The sequence below is a fragment of the Mus pahari genome, chromosome 14 (genome assembly GCF_900095145.1).
Source record: "Mus pahari chromosome 14, PAHARI_EIJ_v1.1, whole genome shotgun sequence".
Classification (NCBI taxonomy): Eukaryota; Metazoa; Chordata; class Mammalia; order Rodentia; family Muridae; genus Mus; species Mus pahari.
The window spans coordinates 61,320,589-61,340,995 of NC_034603.1; the positions used below are offsets into that span (position 1 = coordinate 61,320,589).

The following is a 20,407-nucleotide window of genomic DNA, read 5'->3' on the forward strand; positions in this document are numbered from 1 at the left end:
AAAAAAAAAAATGACTGCTAGCACATGATAAGCATTAGGAAAAATCTTAGTTGAAAACAGGGTCTGTCTCTGTATATACACACACATACACAGATACACACACTCAATGTTGGGTTACAGACATACAGGCCTTTAGGCCTTCAGAAAATTACTAGACTTTGGAGACATCACCACCATGGCATCAAGTCCTGTCTGTAACTTTTCTCTATCATTTGTGTAAGAGATGGGAAAAAATAATTGATTGCATATTTTTAGATAAATACCACTAAACAGGTAGAGACTTTGATTTTATTATATAATGTTCATACTGATGTTTTTATCTTATTGATTAGCTACCTGTGAGATGTGTGGGATGGTCGGTGTACGAGATGCTTTTTACTCTAAAACGAAACGTTTCTGCAGTGTTTCTTGTTCAAGAAGTTATTCGTCAAACTCTAAGAAGGCAAGCATTCTGGCCAGACTTCAGGTAACGGTACAGAAACCTTCTTATTCTTCCTGATTCACATGGCTTTCACACCCCAGTCATCTGACTGTGATTCACTGCACTCTACCTCTGCCCGTGGGTTTACAGCCTATATTGTTAGGAATGTATGAGCCACAAGTGGTATACACTGAAGCATCTTACATAGTGAAAGCATGCTATCCAAGATAAGCTGTAAATTATCTTTATAAATGAATAAGACCTTTTTCTACATAAGTACAATTAAACACCTTGTTCTGTGTAGAGCATACAGCTATTCTCTCTGGTGCTCCCCCCAATCTGTCCTTCAGTTCCTATCAAGGCAGAGAATGATTCATTTGGGGGATCCTTCTGTTTTGTTTTCTTCCCTCAACTTTGCTCTGTACTTTGGATTTTGTTCTTTGTTCTTAGGGTTTTTATTGCTGGGGTGAACCCCAGCTTTAAACAGCAAGTTCAGCTTTGTACTTTTGAGTACATCCAGTTTGATGCCTTAACCAAATATGTTTTTAAACACCTTTTTTAAAACATCCATGAAATAAAAAGAAAATCATCCTCTTTTAAATATATATTAGTGCTGACAAAGTACTGGTGTCTTGACCTACTTAACTCAGTTGTTAACATACCATCTAAAAATGTCTTAAGGCATTATAGTACTGATTTTTGTAATTATCTTTTGTATGATCACAGTTTTTCTCTCTCGTTTAATGTATTGTGATCATTACATAGCACTGAAAGAGTTATTTAAATCCCCTAGATGAAGGAAATACATCACTTAGATGTATTTCTATATTTCAGATAGACAGTTCCCAAAGATCCTGAGCAGTGGTCTGTACCCAAATGGATGCAGTTTGTCACACTGAATTTGGCCAGGATCATTATGTCACTGACCTTTTGCGTTAGCACTAAAGGTATAAAACTCAGTCACTTGCTCTTTGACCACTCAGTTGACCGCTCTTACCATATCAGTAGCATTGCTTTGCAACTGCATGACTGAATAACCCTGATTCTGTCTACTCTAAGAAGAAGTTGAATATCCACCTCAGCCTGTATTTTAACATTTTATTAAATGGAATATAATTTTTATTAACATATTAATTCGCATATTGCTGTTTTAGTCTGTGCCAGCTCTACTTCCCATATTAGATAACTACACTGTAGCGGAACCCAGAAAGGAAAATAAGCCTCTAATGTTAAAATTCCTTGTATGTTTTCTCTGCTTTAATAATTTTCTAAAGCCTCAGTATTTAAGCAGTATGTAGTATGCAGTCATGTTCGATTTTGGTTGTGAAGGAATGAAGAAGAATCCTATTTACTTAACTTTTCTTGTTTCAGGGTAAGCCTCCAACAAAGAAAGCAAAAGTCCTTCAAAAACAACCTTTAGTTGCTAAATTAGCTGCCTATGCTCAGTATCAAGCTACCTTGCAAAATCAAGCAAAGACAAAAGCAGGTAATTCTGGTAAGTATAATAAAAGTGAGATATTATTCAACTCGTTTCAAGTAACAGCATGTTAACCTTGGGTTGTGTCTGAGTTGTATGTGTTTTCTGTTGGTGCATTCAGACTGTGTGCTTCCTGGCGTCAGATGGTTGGTTGGTTAACTGTTGCAAAGGGGAATAATTGACACACAAAGATGTTATACTGATGGTATTGTATTTATTTATAAATATAAGTGGGACATTCCTAATCAGAAAATATGAACTCTGATCTGAGAAGGCACTTGTTTAGTGATAGTGTTCACGTAGTATGTGAGGCCCTCATTCAGTTCATAGCACCACCAAAAGGAAAATATGAAATCCAACTGTTTTGAAATATGTCATTTAAGCACCAATAAAGTGTATGTAAATCCCTTAAAAATCCATAAAACTATGAAATATGATATACTTTTGGTAGCAAGTACTTAAAACAGGGGTTTAACCAATAAAAACTTGTTTTATTTAGCCACTTTATTCTTCTTCTGGTGAGAGTGGATTTCTGGAAGAGGGTTTTACTATGTAGCCCTAGTTGACTTTGATCCCTGCCATCACCTAGTAAGTGCTTTGAGTACAGGCATGTGTTATCACATTCCGCTGAAATTTTTCTTTTTAAAAAGTTAATTTTATTTCCTTTCAAGATTTAAAAAAAAAAAAAGCTAACTTTCAAAGCCAGACAGTGGTGGTACACACCTTTAATTCCAGAACTTGGGAGGCAGAGGCAGGTGGATCTCTGAATTTGAGCCCAACATGGTCTACAGAGTGAGTTCCAGGACCACCAGGGCTAGAACAGAGAAACCCTGTCTCAAAAAAACCAAAGCAACAACAACAATAATAATAATAAACAATAGCAACTTTCAGGCTAGTGAGATGGCTCAGCAGGTGCAGGTAAGAGTGCTTGAGACCAAGCCTAGAAACCTAAATTTAATCCCTGGAACCCACATACTATAAGGAGAGAACCAACTCCCAGAAGCTATCCTGTGACCTTCACACACATGCTTTTGCATCCACATACACCCCAACACATAATCAATAAAATGTTGGGATCCATTAATTATGTCACAAACACCCATTTCAGTCACACACGGCTAGTTTATTTAGCATACACTCCAGGACTGGTCGACCAGGCCCATGGTCCAGATTCGGGAACAGAATCATGACCCCGAGTTAAGATCCTACAGGGTTTTTAAGCCCAAAATACACAAACATAGGTGCCCAGTTATTTCACCAGTCAGGATTTAGGAATAGGGGATTTCCTTAGGACCATGTCTTTGTACATTTATCTTGCTCCCATTGGTTCGAGTATTTAACTGTGTCAGGGGACTTCCCTTGCCTAATGTCATGCCCTAACTTGTCTATGAGAATGTCAATTACTCACATACATGTCTCTCTCTGCCAAGTAGGATGTCAGTTTCCAGGAAGGTTTGGGGAACTTAAAACTTTACTGGACCACTATTCAAAATGGAAGTCTTATTCCAAATAGTTTATTAAATTGTTGCAGGTCTCTCTCTTATGTTGAGTCTGTCTCAGGGGTAACTTATACAATAAAAGCTTATAAGTAGGTGCAGGAAGTTCGGCTGACTTCTCTCGCAGTTGGTTTCCAGGGGCACAGAACATAACAATATGCAATCGATCTTGGCATTAGAAAGTTTCCTAGTTGGGGGTGGGGGGATAGAATTCTCGTGGAGTCGAGGGGGTGCTGTGGGAGGGAGGGGAGAGATAAGGGGATGTAGAACAGTCAGAGGGTAGACCCAAGAGGGGGATAAAATCTAGACTGTAAAAAAAGATTAAATACAATTTTTTTAAAAAGGAAAAAAAATTTTCCTAGTAACAGCAGAAACATGAGAAAGTTTCCTTATAATGGCAGGCTAGCCATATAACTGTTCCTAAGCCTTAACAATAAATAAATTTTTGTAAAGACAATATTAGAGAATTATAGCTAAATTTATTTTATTTCAGCAATCTCTGTGGAAGGCTTCAGCTGGGGTAATTACATCAACAGCAATAGCTTCATAGCAGCTCCAGTTGCCTGTTTTAAGCATGTGAGTATAGAATTTTTCCCATACCATGAAATACTTGAACTTTAAATCAGAATGCACAATAGCACCTCATCATCATATGCTTATAAAGTGTTTGCTTATACCAAAAGAGAAAAATGTTTCTCCTTTATGATTATACTTAATAGCTAAAAATAACTTCTTGTGTTTTATAAATAAAATCTTTACATTAAAAAAAAAAGCCCCTTTTGGGGCTTTGATGTATTATAGCTCAGGGACAGGTGATTGCCTAGTACACTAAAGGCCCTGTGCTTTTCTGCCTCAAACGTTAAAAAAAAAACAAACGTTTAGTTACACTCTGAAATGATTTTGAAAAGTAAGAAATGCCGTCTCATCCGGTTCCGATGTTGAACCATTGGAGACATGAAAATGTGGTCCTCTGTAGCACACATGGCCGGCTGCACACAGCGTGCTGTATGATCAGCCTGAGGCCTTTATCTCAAGGACTTGGGGATTTGACCAAGTAATTTCTAAAAGAGGTATCTTTCCTCCAGTCCTGTTTTGCCTTCAAATGTAAAAAAATAAAACAATCACCCCCCCAAGGAAGCAGCAGCAGGAGTGTTACCTTGTGAACTGGAATAAGTGATTTGTTTCTTAAAATCAGGTTGAAAGATGTTCTTTTCAGAGCATTTAATGTTTAAAAAAAAAATGTGTCAGATGTCATTTCACTTTAATCTTTGATAATTTGCTCTAATATTTCTTAACTTGACATGATTAACTTATATTTAAAGACTGACTGTTTTTGTGCCTACATGAATAGGAAAAAAGTAAGAAATTAATGAAGTTTTGTTCACACTTAACATTCTGCCAAGGGCTTTATTAAATAACAACATGTGAACAAAACTGCACATGCTTTCTTACCATGAAATTCAATTAATTCTCACTTAATTCTGCCAGTGAAGAAGGATTTTTATCAGACTGAAGCATATTAATTCACTGGTGTAAATGTGTATTAAATCCCAGTGCATTAATTTGTTGGTTTTTTTTTTTCTTCCTTTAATGAACAATTGTTGAGCCCTTTGTCTGTGTTATGCCATCTAAGAGAACCTAAAATGCAACCTTTAGGTGTTGATCTTTGTCAAGTGAGTGATTCACGCTGTGCTATTAGTAAACAATGTCAAGCTAGAGAGCTGGGTGATGTATGTGACCACCCCATGTACAACTAGAAAGAGAACTGCGGAGCTGGATATCACTCACTGGCAGGACACCTACACAGCCACTCACAGCAGATCTCATACCTGCCACTGCAGACCATAAACCACAAGCTCAGGCCTCACAATGTTGCTCTGTGGTGCTGAGGCGCTCAGAATTCCTTAGTAAGTCTTCATCCCAGATTCCTGCCACATCTGTCTATTTTCTCTTTTTAAATGGTTTTCATCTTTCTTCAGATCCTCTTTTTAATGTTTTATGTCATGAATGAGATCAAGCTTTTTTATATAAGTAGCCAGGATATTTTTAAAATAGCATCTCAAGGTCCTGAAACTGTATTTCATTTCCAGTCCATATCTTAGAACAGTTATATGAAATAAAGTTCTTAGTGAGCACATTTCTTGCAGTAATTAAGTTGGTTGGATTTTCTTAAAGCTTTGCTATTTTAAGACTGACATGGTCATAGAGCAAGTAATTGTACCCTGGAAATAAGTATGAGTCCAGAAAGGACCTTGAGATTTGTAACAATTTGCTTTTTCTTTTTTAAAAAAAAAAAAAAAAAAAAAAAAAGGAATATTTCTATAATTTAAAATTTAGTTTCAGCATCTGGGCATGATAGCATATACTTAAAATCCCAGCACTTGGTAGTTAGAAGCAAAGGCATCAAGAATTCAAGGCTAGTCTCAGCTACAGAGTGAGTTGAAGACTAGAAATAAAGGATGTTCTGTGGTGTAGATTGGAGCATCTAACTTATTCATAAGGATAACCATAAGGATAACGTCGTACCTTCACTTTCTCACTCAGAACCAGTTCCTGTTCCAGTCCCCTTTCTTTACTTCTTCCTTTTTATTAGAGAGAAAATGCTTTGTCCTAGTACAGTGAATTTGCTTTGTTGCTTTAATCAACATTTTCCGTTGAAGCCATTTGATTGTATGTACATGAGTACAGTGTAGCTGCCTTCAGACACACCAGAAGAGGGCATCAGATCCATTACAGATGGTTGTGAACCACCATGTAGTTGCTGGGAATTGAACTCAGGACTTCTATGCCCAGCACCCATGTTAAGTGGTTCAGAACTGCCTAGAACTCCAGCTACATGGAGATCTGATACCTGTGACCTGTATGACGTGCATGAAGACACATATAAAAACATGAATGAAAATGAAAATAAAATTTACAAGACATCTTAGAGGCAAGCATGGTGGTATATAACTGTAGTCCCAGAATTTAAGAGACGAAGCCAAATTTACTGCCATTGTTTTTACAGCCAGCCTAAGATACCCTGAGTGCCAGGCCAACAAGGTGATATACCAGTATACCGTAGCTTTGACTAGTAAATAAACAATCTTTGGAATCAATTCTACTGTTATAGCCAGTCTCAGCTATAAAATGTTCACAAGTTTAAGACCAGCCTGAGCAAATTGATAAGATCTCAATACCACCAAAAAGATAAGTCTACAGTGAAAATTGAGTCCCTTTTGTCCTTTCATATATTATTTCCTACCTAATTAAATTTGACCTAGACCTCAATCATAGCAAGAAACTACACTTACTGGTTAGACAGGGTAAACTCTTGTCAGAACTTTGCTCTCCAACCCTTGGCCACCCTGTCCTTGACAATCTTAAGGTAGAAATCACTGAAATGGGTATATTTTTACTTAATCCTAAATCAGCCAGATACGGTGACAAATACTTGTTCTCCCAGCAGTCAAGAAGCTGAGGTAAGAGCATTGTGAGCTCCAGGCCCACCTAGCTGCAGAATCAGACCTTTATCAAAAACCGTAAAACAAAACAGAGCAAAAAAAAAAAGCAAAACAAAACAAAAAAAGGCCTATAATACAGTAGTGTAGTCAAAAAGCTGGCAACTTCTTCAAAACTTTCTAATCACCTAGACTGTCTGTCTCTTCAATAAAGCTTTTACTACTTTTTTGAGAAGCTGGATTATAATTTTAAACTTAATTTTCACAATTTAAAGTCTTGAGTTCTATTTCAGATTACTTTTAATTATGTATATGCCTACACATGGGTATGCACACCTAGTACAGATGCCCATGTTGGCCAAAGATGGCAGATCCCCTGGAGCAGGAATTAAGTGGTTGTGAACTCCTGACATATGGGTGTCAGGAAACAAACTAAAGTCCTCTACAAGAGTAGCATTCACTGAGTTATTTCTTCAGCTCTTTTCTAGTTCTTGGTTAGTAGTATCCACACAAGGAAAAAAAATGTACATAATATTAATACAACAATATACCATTTAGATATGTTGTATAGAATCATCAGATTCACAGCTATTTTTTTTTTAAAATAGATTTCCCCATCATGTACCTTACAAGTTTCCTGCTCAAACTGTTTTTATTTTTATTTTTTTATTTTTTTATTTTTTTTAAAGATTTATTTATTTATTATATGTAAGTACACTGTAGCTGTCTTCAGACACTCCAGAAGAGGGCGTCAGATCTTGTTACGGATGGTTGTAAGCCACCATGTGGTTGCTGCGATTTGAACTCTGGACCTTCGGAAGAGCAGTCAGGTGCTCTTACCCACTGAGCCATCTCACCAGCCCCTTCACAGCTATTTATATCGTGTGTGTGTGTGTGTGTGTGTGTGTGTGTGTGTGTGTGTGTGTGTGTGTGTGAGAGAGGGGGGGGGAGGAAGGGGGAGAGAGAGACAGAGACAGAGAACTGAAATAAGAGTCTCTCACTATATAGCCCAGGCTGACCTGGAATGCAGCATGTTCTTGCCTCAGCCGTGGAAGAGGGATTGTGAGAATGTGCCGTCATATGTAGCTGCCCTATGACTTGGGCTTGTGGGAACAGTGCTGGGTTTTGTGATATGGGTTGGGGGATGATTTGTTGATTGGTTGCTTTTCAAAACAGGATCTCTGTAGACCAAAATACTCTGGAACTCCTAGCAGTCCTCCTGCCTCAGCTTCTTATATGTTAGGATTGTAGACGTGACCTACCACAACTTGAAAGCAGTTTATTTGACCTTTTCATTCTGCCTCCATGAGTATACCTGGTATCATTATTATATTAATAGTCTATGTTGTTTTTGTTTCTGACCTGGGTGCAGTTTTCTTGAAGAAATAAATTTTTGTTTATTCGCAATGTGTATCATTATACTTGTTTTAATGATAGAAAATCAGAATCCCTCTTGTTTTTGTATATGAGTGATAGCAATAATTTAGCTTTGTAGTAAAATTTATGATATAATTTCTTAGATACATGTCTATGAGAAATACTTTTCCTACTGAAGTTACCTTTTAGGGTAAATTGCCCTCTGTCCTTGACCCATGCAGCAAGAACTCCGGAAAATACATAATATAATTTCATCTTAGTTATAACTAAAGATAGAACCTCTGTGTATTATCTTAGATTATAAAATGTCTTTCTAGTGGAAATAAAACTTGAGTTGGTTTCTTACACTTAGTGTTCCACACACACTATCAGGAGCGTGCAGTGTATTCTCTGCAAAGGTAGCAGGCCCCACACTGAGAAGTCACCTGCCATGGGTTTACAGGAAAACCTAAATTAAAAGGAAGCCCCTAAATAAACCTATGTTACTGTCTTAACTTTGTACTCTTTCCCAGAGTGGATTTTGGCTTTTGTTTTGGTTGGTTGGTTGGTTGGTTGGCTTTTGGTGGAGGTTTCCTAGTGATTAAGCTATGTTTTGTTTAATTAAAGAGTTTTAAACCCAAATGTAGTAATGCATAACTGTAATCTCGGCACTTAGAAGGCTTCCTTGTTTGAGAAGCTGAGGCAGGAAGATCACAGCAAGTAGAAGGCTAATTTAATCTACATAGTCAGTTTCAGGGCAAACGAGGCTACAGAGTTAAGATTTTGTCTCAAAAGGGGGGTAGAAAGTTTTAGATTAGTGACCTCTGCTTCCTTTTTTTTACATATTTATAGCATTTTTTCTCAGACATTTTCAAGCATTTCATCTTTCTTGTACCCTACATCTCTATGCTAGAATCCCCTCCACCTCACACCCAATAGATTCTAGTGTCAGATCAAACGGTGAGTATTTTTTTCTAGAAAGAATGAGATGATGGTAAAGTTTTGTTTGTTCTGTTTTGTTTTGTTTTGATTTGATTTGATTTGTTTGGGACAGGGTGGAAGTTGAGAAAGGACCTTGCTATGTATCCCAAGTTAGCTTCAAACCCACAGATTCCTGCATCAGCCTCCCAAGTACTGCCATTTCAGATGTGCAGCACTGTGCCCAGCTTCTTTTCTTGTCTTTTTTGACCAAATGTTAATCTTTCTCTGATAGGTACACTTTAGTAACTATATACCTTTTTTTTTTGTTGTTCTGAGGAATTATAATGATGGAATTTGCTTTATCGTGGGGATAAAGTCTTTCTTGGTTTCCGACCTGCAACTTCAAGTCTAACCTTTGCCCATTTATACTCTCTGACGATTGGGTGTGGTTATCAAAAGTTAGAGGTTAGCAGAGTTATGGAAGGAAATCTCTGTCTCTGTTAGCATCGTGTGTACCCTCTGAGAGTCCGAGTACCAGTCACCTGACTATTTGGACTATCTGGGGATGGTTTGGAGTAAAGGAAATATGACTTCCTGCCAGATTATTTTCTTCCAGATAGATAGATGGAGGTTGTCATACATTTGTGTTGGGGACCCCTCAGCATTTGGATTTGGCCATCTCTACAGGACCTGATGACAGCTTACTTTGCAGGGAAGGAGAGTCGCTCCCAGATAGCTCTCACGAGTGGCCCTGAAGCAGGAAGTGGTGGAGCAGATCTTCCTTGTTTGGGAGGAGCCTGAGGTAGACCTCGCATCCTGAGTCTGGAAGGTAAATTTGTTGTTACCTGTAAATGATGGTTCTGCTAGTTCATGCTATGCCAATCCAGACTTTCAAGGTGTCCCTCCTGCCAGCAAGAGAAGGCAGATGACTTGGATGAAGATGGCTGTCAAGCCCTGGGTCATTCAGTCTTCCACACTTAAAAGAATATTCATTTAAAACAAAAGGGCAGATTTATATATGAAATTACTATTATTTCAACACATCGAGCACATACTCTGTTGTAACTGTAGTGCTCTATCTTGTTGATGTTTGTTTCATTTTTTTTCATAGAGTGAACTATATGGATTGGTTTAAGAGGGCCTAGCAGAACCACAACCTTACAGGCAAGAACAAATGTCACTTTCTGCTACTTTCTCCTATACCAATCCAGACTATAGGGACCAAACCAAAGATCTCCCACTCAAGTGAACATTGCCCTTTTTTGTTGTTTGTTTTTTTAAGTAAACATTGACACGTCTTTTCTTTAATGAATAACACTAAAAGATAGTTTCTCCAAAAATAATACTGAAGCATTAAAAAAGAATCGGCACAATTGTCAAGTCTAGCTCAGAAAGGAGTCCTGTATGCAAATTTCATTTAGTATTGTGCCCACCTAACCTGTCGCATGTCAGCATAACCATGCCTCTACTCAATAAAAGTCAAATGCACAGATTTGGCAGTCCAGCAAAGAGTAGCTAGCCTACTACAGTTTAATGCAGCTTTATGCATGCATTTACCTGTACCTGTCTTCTCCGGTTGCTAATCCTCACAAGAAACAAAGATATGGTCTTTGTATTAATATATGTTAGCTTAGTTTACTACCTGTCTTCTTCTAGCCTCTCCTTTTCTGATCGTATCTGCTGGCATTAGGGATGGCCCTACAGTCTAGAGTGATGTAGGGGGAGGTAGCAGAACCTGAAGAGTCCAGTCTTCCTGTTTAAAAAGGAAAAGCAGGTATGATGGCACACACACCTGTAAGGCTAGCACTTGGGATGTGGGGAGGCTGTGGCAGGAGGATTTCAAATTGAAGGCCAGTGTGATGCACATGGCAAATCCCAGGCCAGCCTGAACTGCATAGCACAACCCTGTGTCAAAGGGGGACGGGAGTAGTTTTATTTTTCACTCCTCTCTTGAGAAGATATATGCGTGTTCCCTCTCCATAATTACAAATGATTGAGATTGGGCATGTCTCCAAGTGAGTAAGGTGTATTCATTGCTTGCTTACTCAAAGTGTTAGCCATTAACTGCTGTGTCTTTGGCTTCTAGATCTATCTTAATTTACTGTTTTTTGACATTCTGTTTCCTTCAGAGATGTATTAACTGTTTAGAGAACAGGAATTAAATGTTGCTTTAGACTGACTGGATCCTGGGTTACCATCCCAGTTTATTAGGGGCTTTCCTTTGATAGGATATATTTTCTTCCCCAATGTCCGTATTTGCTAGTTGATGTCTATGCTTGCTTATCTTTTAGTTTTGAGGCTGTTGTGTTTTTAGCTGATGTATCCCTATTATCAGGTCTTCAAGAACCTCACTGTTTTTATTTATGTCTAGTGTTCTACATTTCATGAAAACGTTGATTATCCAGGGCCACAGAGACTACAATTTTCAGCACTAATAAATAATTATAAACTCATGTACTTGATTTAATTTACTATTGCATAAAATCCAAGTAATTGTGTATGACCTTGTAGTTTAGGGACTTGTAGAATGGTTCGGGAACATGCTACCTTTTGGGAAATGCAGTTGTTAAGCTCTTAAGTACTTTGCTCGGTTGCCATCCTAACCAGTGGTCAACAGCTCTAACACTGGAAATTTTCTTCTCATGGTAATTGTTGCACAAGAAATTTTGAAATAATAAATTAACTGTTTACTGTGGGCCTTGTTTCCCAGATCTCTTCGGCTCCCTCTTTAATTACCCTCCCACTGCTTTTTCTTGTCTCTTATAGACTGTATTTACATTATGTGGATTTACCATGCATTTCAAATACCTGTTCTATTTCTCTGGATCATGTTAAATGAAGCCTGTTAATTATTTTTCTCTACTCGTGTGCAACATTTTTAGAAATTAAGGGGTAAAATATTTTTCACTCAGTACACATTAAAAACACTAAGTTCCTCAAGTCAGCTTGATAATGATGTCTGCCAAGTTTGTGATTCAGGTTTTAGAATAATTGTTACACTTAAATGACACATTTGGTCTGTTGAATTTCAAAGTTAACATGGGTCTAATATTTGTAGATTCTGTCTTCTATCTTGAATTTGATGCTGACTCTGGCTTTCTCGAAATAAAATTCTTTACAACAGGAATGGAAACTATGCATTAAGAAAAAAATGAGTGGATTAAAATACTTTATTTGAATATTCCATTACTAGTGATACTTAATTTTGAATGATGTTTCATGCTTATATTACAAAGATGATAATTCAATAATTTTTGTATAACAGGCACCTATGGGGACCTGCTGGGGTGATATCTCAGAAAATGTAAGGATAGAAGTTCCCAATACAGACTGCAGTCTACCTACCAAAGTCTTCTGGATTGCTGGAATTATAAAACTAGCAGGTGAAAAGCATACATGGTGATTTACTAGAAAATACCAGTGATGCAAACTTTTGTTTTAAAAAATGTATACAAATTTTTCAACTATTACAAAACAATACATGTGTAGGAGTTAGCAGATTTTTTTTTATAAATAGCCAGACAGTAAATATTCTTGGATTTGTGGCATTTGCAGTCTATTACACTCCTGTCTCTATCCATTTTAACTTGTGAACAACTATGGAAGCATATAAACAAATGTATATATCTGTAGAATTTTATTCATGAAATTTGAGTCTGTCTCATAAGGCTATCACAACTTTATCTGAAGGAAACAATGTATTTCAGTTCTTTCCAGCCATTTAAAACAAACAGTATTCCAAGCCAACCAGATGGACTTTATCTCCAACTTGTCTCCCAATAACAGTAAATATTGCTTTACTATCCACTGCCCATAGAGTTACCTAAAGGAGGTGGCTTTGATGCCAGGTGCACGCCTTTAATCCCAGCACTCAGGAGGCAGAGGCAGGTGGGTTTCTGAGTTCAAGGCTAGCTCCAGCTATGTAGCATGATTCAGATCAGCCTGGCCCATACAACAGAAAGAGCTATCTATGAGAAAAAAAGGAATCCTGGAGCTTTGAGGGGATGAATTGAAGGCATGAGTGTGCTGGGCAAGGCCTCTCCTAGTAAGCTACATTTGTGCCTTTGATCACTCTGGCAAGAGTCCTAGACTCACTCTGTATTTTCTCCTATTCACTCAGACCCATGCCTTTTCCTTGAGACATCTGTCTATATAAGCATTCTTTAAATGCTTCTGTTATTAAAGATACCATTTATGCCCTAAAGATAGCACATTTATCCAAGAATTATTCCTAATTACTGATTCCGGTTTTATATTTCTGTTTTTCTCTTTGCCTCCTATGTCTTCCAAGTATTTTCTTTACTATTTTGGTAGTAAGCCTTGGAGAGGCAGGGCCTAGTACTCCTACAGCAAGTTGAGAAACAAAGGCAAGAAAATCCCCCAAAAGTTCATACACTAGCGGGCAGCGAAGAGATCCTGTCTCAAATAGTGTAAAAGGCGAGGATCAGTAATTGAGATTGTCCTCTGACCTGCCTACACGTGCATGTATGTACAACACACACACACACACACACACACACACACAGCAAAAACAGATCTCTTAAGAACTATTTGGAAAATGTTAATCATACTGATCATCCCAGCACTTGGAAGGTGGAGGAAGTTCAGCCCTGTAGTCAGTTTGATGCCATCTTCATCTACAAGAGACCCTACCTCAAAAGAAAACTACCCATTCTCAGGAAACTGTCCTCCCACGCCACGTGTTCCCACTGTGGTGTTTCCCATCCCAAGCACTTGAAAAATTATAGGTAAGATTGAAATACAGAGGAAAAAGCCATGCTCTTAAGAGTTGTCTTTGTATTAACAAGGGATTCTCAAAGTTGAACACTAGTCCAACAGATCGGTATTGGCCAGAGACTTAAAGATTTTCCACACCATCGCATTCCCTAGCATGGGACTGGAGTCCTTGAAGGGGGCACCTCTGTTAATAAACGGCAGGTGGTTTGTGCTACAAGGGGACAGCAAAGTTTGACAGCCATTACCTTAAAAGCTGTATCATTTTAATTTTGTTTCTTACTATGTAATGATTGATTTGTTGACTTTAGGTTATAATGCCCTTTTGAGATATGAAGGATTTGAAAATGATTCTTCTCTGGACTTCTGGTGCAATATATGTGGGTCTGATATTCATCCAGTTGGTTGGTGTGCAGCCAGTGGAAAACCTCTCGTTCCTCCTAGAAGTGAGTGGCCTCATGGTCATTTAATTCTGTTTTAAACTTCAGATTCATTTGTCTTATAGGTATGAATATTTTGCCTGTATATATCTATGTATACATGAATAAGTGCATGCCTGACCCCACAGAGGGCATTGGAGCCCCTCAGAGCTACAATTCTAACCAATTGTGAGCAGTCATGTTGGCACTGGGAATCAAACCCTAGTCCTGCAGGAGCAAGTGCTCTAAACCACTGAGCCAACTCCCCAGCCCACAGTCATTTAAAATGTAGATCTAAGTGGTGGTTTATACATAATATTCTAAAGTAATACAGAAATTAAAATGGATGTTTTTATGTCAAATAATTCTTTTTTTTTTTTTTTTAAAGATTTATATATTTTTTATTATATGTAAGTACACTGTAGCTGTCTTCAGACACTCCAGAAGAGGGAGTCAGTTCTTGTTACGGATGGTTATGAGCCACCATGTGGTTGCTGGGATTTGAACTCCGGACCTTCGGAAGAGCAGTCGGGTGCTCTTACCCACTGAGCCATCTCACCAGCCCATGTCAAATAATTCTTACGCTAGCAAGATGTATACTTTCTCCATGCTTGCTACCTTTAAGCACCTTAATACTCATAACATCTTGCTATTAATCTTGTTTCTCTGGTTTTGGAGGGTTTTTTATTACTAATTTGTGAAACAGTTCTGTCTGCTAAAGGATAACTAGTTATTTCTTTTATTTTAGCTGTTCAACATAAATATACAAACTGGAAAGCTTTTCTAGTAAAAAGACTTACTGGTGCCAAAACACTTCCTCCTGATTTCTCACAAAAGGTAAAAATAGGATCCTTAAAGAATTGAAGAGCTCTTTTAAACGAATAATTTAGAAGGGCTTTTACAGAATTCTAATTTCTGAACTGTTAAATTCCAAGTACATTTTCATACCCATAATCTCAGTACTGAGGAGACTGAGGCAGGATAGCTAGAAGTTTAAAATTAACCTGTAGGCTAAAGAGTGAAACCCCCATCCCCCAAAACAAGAGCCAGGCCTGGTGATGCATACATTTAATCTCTGCACTTGGGAAGCAGGGGCTGGTGGATATCTGTAAATTCAATGCCAGCCTTATCTATATAGCAGGTTCCAAAACAGCCAGGCCTACCTTGTCTCTCATCCGGAGGGAGGGAGGGAGGGAGGGAGGGAGATAGATAGATAGATAGATAGATAGATAGATAGATAGATAGATAGATAGGGTCCCAGCACTTGGAAGGTTGAAAACCACTGTTCTAGAGGAACAAAATTTACAGAATAAACCCAGAAATATAGAGATAGAGAGGGTAGGTGGATGGATGGATGGATGGATGGATGGGATAGATAGATGAGAGAGAGATACAAAGATTAGATGGGTAGGTAGGTAGGTAGATAGATACATAGGTAAGACAGACAAGGAGGGAGGGCAGTATTAAAGCTGCATATAGACCTTTGTCATAAGTCTCCAACAAGGTTTTTTCTGCTTTTGTGTGAAGGTTTCTGAGAGTATGCAGTATCCTTTCAAACCTTGCATGAGAGTAGAAGTAGTTGACAAGAGGCATTTATGTCGAACAAGAGTGGCAGTGGTGGAAAGTGTAATTGGAGGACGGCTACGGCTGGTGTATGAAGAGAGTGAAGATAGAACAGACGACTTCTGGTGCCACATGCACAGCCCCTTAATCCACCATATCGGATGGTCAAGAAGCATAGGCCATCGATTCAAGAGATCTGGTAAGCAACTGTCACAAAAACTTTGGATAATATTAGTGAGGTTGAATAACTACTTATTTGTTTCTCCTACAAAGTATAGATCCAAAATAGCATTCTAATCTGATTATTCTACAATAATTAGAGGACTAATTCCTTATGTTCCTTCCACTTCCTCTCCATTTAAAATAATGTACATTCATGCATGAGACCATGGGTTTTATTTCTAGCACAAAAAGACAATTTTAATCCCTTTCTTTCACAACTGTATTCCTACTCTGGTTTTTTTTTAATCTAGACCATTTGAGATTCCTTTCCACATAATTTTAATCTAAATAGCAAGATTGAATTTAACTAGACATGGTATGAAACACAAAAAACATTATTCTAGAGAGGCCTAGTGGTGCAGGCCTGTAGTCCCAGCTATGCAGGAGGGTCAGGCACGATCATTCATCATAAGTTCAAGGATAGCTTCAACATCATAGTGAGTCCCTTCCTCAAACTAAAAGTGAAAAGAGCTGTGGAGACAGTTCAGTATTAGAGTATTTGGCATTTGTGAGGCCCGCTCTTTAACCTCCAGTACTACACCAAAAGGAAAAAAAGCTTCTGATAATGTAATTCCTTTATTGTAGAATTACCAGCATTGTAATTAACATAAATGTATAGCATATATGCATGTGCTCTGAAGACAGAAAATGTTATTATTTTCACCACAATAAATGCAGAAAACATGGAGGGGTGGCATGTTTTACAATATTACATACCTTGTGAGTTTGAACCCTTCAAGGAAGTGGGGTTTTTGGTCTTCTCAAGAATGCTGACAGACTATTCTGTAATTTTTCCTCGTAGATATTACAAAGAAACAGGACGGACATTTCGATACACCGCCACACTTATTTGCTAAGGTAAGAAGTTTCTGCGAGTCCAGTTGAAAAGGGCTTGTGGCATTTCCTAAAATTATGGATATCACATGTGTTCACTGAGCTATAACATTAGGTTGGAAAAGGCATCTAGTAAATGTTTGCAAGTTGGGAATATTTTCATCATTAAAGTGAAAACATTTAAGAAGCTGAAGCAGGAGGATTACCACAAAGCCAGCCTGTGGATAGTTTAGCAGGTTCAAGTACTATTTGCACATCCTATTTCTCGGAACATCTGTAAAAAGCCTGGTTGAGATACTGTGGAGTGCATGTGTAATCTCAGCACTCCTATAGCACAGATAGGAGTATCACTGGGAAGCAGGCAGCTCGTATGGCCTACTGTACACAGAGCAGTGGACACGAGAGACCCTACCCCAGCACAGTGAGAAGGAAGAAGTGATTATCAAAAGTTATTCGTGTGCTTGGTGGCATGTACACGTGTATATACATACACTAAATAAATAATTCTAAAGGACATGTGTAATAGTGTAAATACTTTCTATAGGTAAAAGAAGTAGACCAGAGTGGAGAATGGTTCAAAGAAGGAATGAAATTGGAAGCTATAGACCCATTAAATCTTTCTACAATATGTGTTGCAACCATTAGAAAGGTAAGAGAATATATTCTATCAGAATATATATTTTGAAATATATATATATACACACGTGTGTGTGTGTGTGTGTGTGTGTACTAAGTGATATTTTCTAAAGGACTAAAGAAGGAGCTCTTGGTTTGAGGCAATGATTAGCTATCAGAGAACGTGTCCAGCATGGAGATCAAATGGATACTGAGGCTCTGCAAGGAGGGTAAACTCCCCTTAGTCATGACATTGATTGTGTCTGAGGTCATTGAAACAAAGCAAAGAGCTAAAATCAGAAATCTTAAGGGTTGGAGGTGAAAAGCCAATACAAGGAATAGTGGAGAAGTGACTATTAATCAGTCAACTAGAACATGACAGTCCGACAGTATGAAAGGACAAAGAGTAAATCATTAATCAAGTCATATAAAATAAGATTTAATAGCAATGAATGCTCTAATTTCAGCATTCAGGAGATGGAGGCTTCAAATATCTGAGTTTGATGCCAGCCAGACTACATAGTGAATTCCTTGACAGCCAGGGCTACATAGTGAGATCTTGTCTCACTAAATAAGGTTATATTTGAGGAAGTTAGTGTTAGGCAAAACAGACCACTGAATTGAGAAAACAAGGTTGTTGGTGAATTTTGCAGGCTAAATAAGGATAAAAATGGGACAACAAATTGTATAGTATGTACCTTGAACTAGGTCTCAGAGTGTAGTCTACAGACTCCACTGCAGTGATACCCTTTATGCCTTTTGTGTTTTGAGCCTGCTTCAGGTTTTTTTTTTTTTTGGTTTTTTTTGTTTTGTTTTGTTTTGTTTTTGCTTTCTTGGTTGTTGGACGGGGTATAAAATACTTTCAGTGTAATGGGATTGGGAAATATTAAGGGTGTAAAAATTGTGTTTGGACAAGGTCTTGTGATAATTGAGCAAAACATAGAAGTTTAAATTTTTTTTTTTAAAGTGTTAAAAATAAATGTGGGGGAAATTAGACATGGTTCTACAAGTCTATAATTCCAGGCATGAGAATTTGGAGTAAGAGGATTTCAAGTTCAAGATCTAGAATTGGAAGGCAGGAATGATACTATTAACTGGAGTCTAAGGCATGATTACAGAGTTAAGAGGACTCTTGGTTGGGCCCAGTTAGTTGTGCTGTAGAAGAATATGGTAAAGGACAGCAAGCTGACGCTTGAAGAAGGTAGGGGATTAGCAAAAGGTTTTTTTGGTTTGTTGTTGTTGTTGTTTGTTTATTTTTTTTTATCTATGTAAAAAGTCAGAAGAGAAGGAAAACATCATGTTAGGACTAACAACCTGACACTTAACCACTAGATGGTTATTTTTATCCTGTTTATTTTTTGTGTTTGTGTAGAAATCAAAGGGCAACTTGAAATAGTGGGATATCTTCACTATGTGAGTCCTGTGAATTGAACTCTGGTCATCAGACTTTGGCAGCCAAGCATTTCACACACTGGGCACTAAGTATTTTAGTCAGTAATTGGCCAAAGACATTCGTTTTTCCAAGGAAGTGTTTTTTACTTGTAAAGTGTCTTTATGTAATAGATTTTCATTTTAGAATGTTGTTTAGAATATTTTTTTATAATAGTGGTATACATGTTCAAGTACTTGGGATTCTCTTGATTTCAAAGGTGCTGGCTGATGGATTCCTGATGATTGGGATTGATGGCTCAGAAGCTGCAGATGGATCTGACTGGTTCTGTTATCATGCAACCTCTCCTTCTATTTTCCCTGTGGGTTTCTGTGAAATTAACATGATAGAACTGACTCCACCCAGAGGTACTCCATCCTGGTATAAACACTCAGTTTTTAGCCTTGCTTTGTTTTTGTGTGTTATCAGCCCTAATCTTAGTTGTTGTACGTGTATTTATACACAGTATGTGTGAGTATGTATAAGTAGACTAAAACAAATAAGAGCTATGAGATATTCTGAAAATCCAAGCCTGGTAGTACATGCCTCAAATCGCAGCACTTGCGAGCAAAGTCAGGAGGACTGCCTACAAGTTGGAAACCTGCCTGTTCTATATAGTGAGTACAGGCCAGTCAGAGCTATACAAGGCCCTGTCTCTATGCCAATTCATTAAATAATGTAAAAATACAATTTTGGGGGGCTAGATGGCTCAGTGGGTAAGAACACCCAACCGCTCTTCCGAAGGTCCAGAGTTCAAATCCCAGCAACCACATGGTGGCTCACAACCACCTGTAACAAGATCTTATGCCCTCTTGTGGAGTGTCTGAAGACAGCTACAGTGTACTTACATATAATAAATAAATAAATCTTTAAAAGAAAAAAAGAGCACTGACTCCTCTTCCAGAGGACCTGGGTTCAAATCCCAGCACCCACATAATAGCTCACATAGTCTGTAACTCCAGGATCTGACATCACACAGAAACACAGGCAAAACACCAATGCACATAAAATAAAAAGTTTTAAAACCCACAACCTTTTTATTCTAGTTTACTTTAATAAGTTACAATGAAAATTTTTCCTGAATTTGTGTCACAACTGTGTCAGTCTATATAGACCCTCTAATACAGTGATTCCAGTACATTCCTGTACACATAAGCTTGCTCTTTTGGTATGGGTGTTTTGCCTGTGTGTATGGTCTGTACCACTTGTGTGCCCGGTGCCTGAGGAGCCAAGAAGCTCTCATCAGATTCCTTGAAACTGCAGGTGCTAGAAAATGAGCCCTGTTCTTCTGGAAGAGCAGCCACTGGTCTTAGCTCCCACACGAACTTTTTAGTATTTTAAGTATTAAATATTTAATAATATTTTAAGTGTCCAATTAATGGATACTTAGCCTTCAAAAAAAAAAGGCTTTCTCTTTTTAGATTATCATATGCCTTTTTAAAAATTTGGGGGTTTGGGGGAGGTTTTGTTTTGGTTTTTG

General features: G+C 37.9%; 1 protein-coding gene across 13 annotated transcripts in view; it reads left to right on the forward strand.

The window, feature by feature from the left end:
- The window catches only part of Mbtd1 (mbt domain containing 1), a 60,480-nt gene that overhangs the window by 24,015 nt on the left and 16,058 nt on the right, over positions 1-20,407 (forward strand). For 9 of the 13 annotated variants that reach the window (XM_029546650.1, XM_029546645.1, XM_029546651.1 and 6 more), the window contains 10 exons: positions 333-472; positions 1,793-1,916; positions 3,888-3,970; positions 12,377-12,494; positions 14,157-14,291; positions 15,013-15,101; positions 15,792-16,026; positions 16,852-16,907; positions 17,428-17,532; positions 19,148-19,295. In XM_029546650.1, the coding sequence (XP_029402510.1) occupies positions 333-472; positions 1,793-1,916; positions 3,888-3,970; positions 12,377-12,494; positions 14,157-14,291; positions 15,013-15,101; positions 15,792-16,026; positions 16,852-16,907; positions 17,428-17,532; positions 19,148-19,295 (1,233 nt within the window). The remainder of the gene's footprint in view (positions 1-332; positions 473-1,792; positions 1,917-3,887; positions 3,971-12,376; positions 12,495-14,156; positions 14,292-15,012; positions 15,102-15,791; positions 16,027-16,851; positions 16,908-17,427; positions 17,533-19,147; positions 19,296-20,407) is intronic. The other 4 variants (XM_029546652.1, XM_021211892.2, XM_021211890.2 and 1 more) reach the window with 1 other exon arrangement.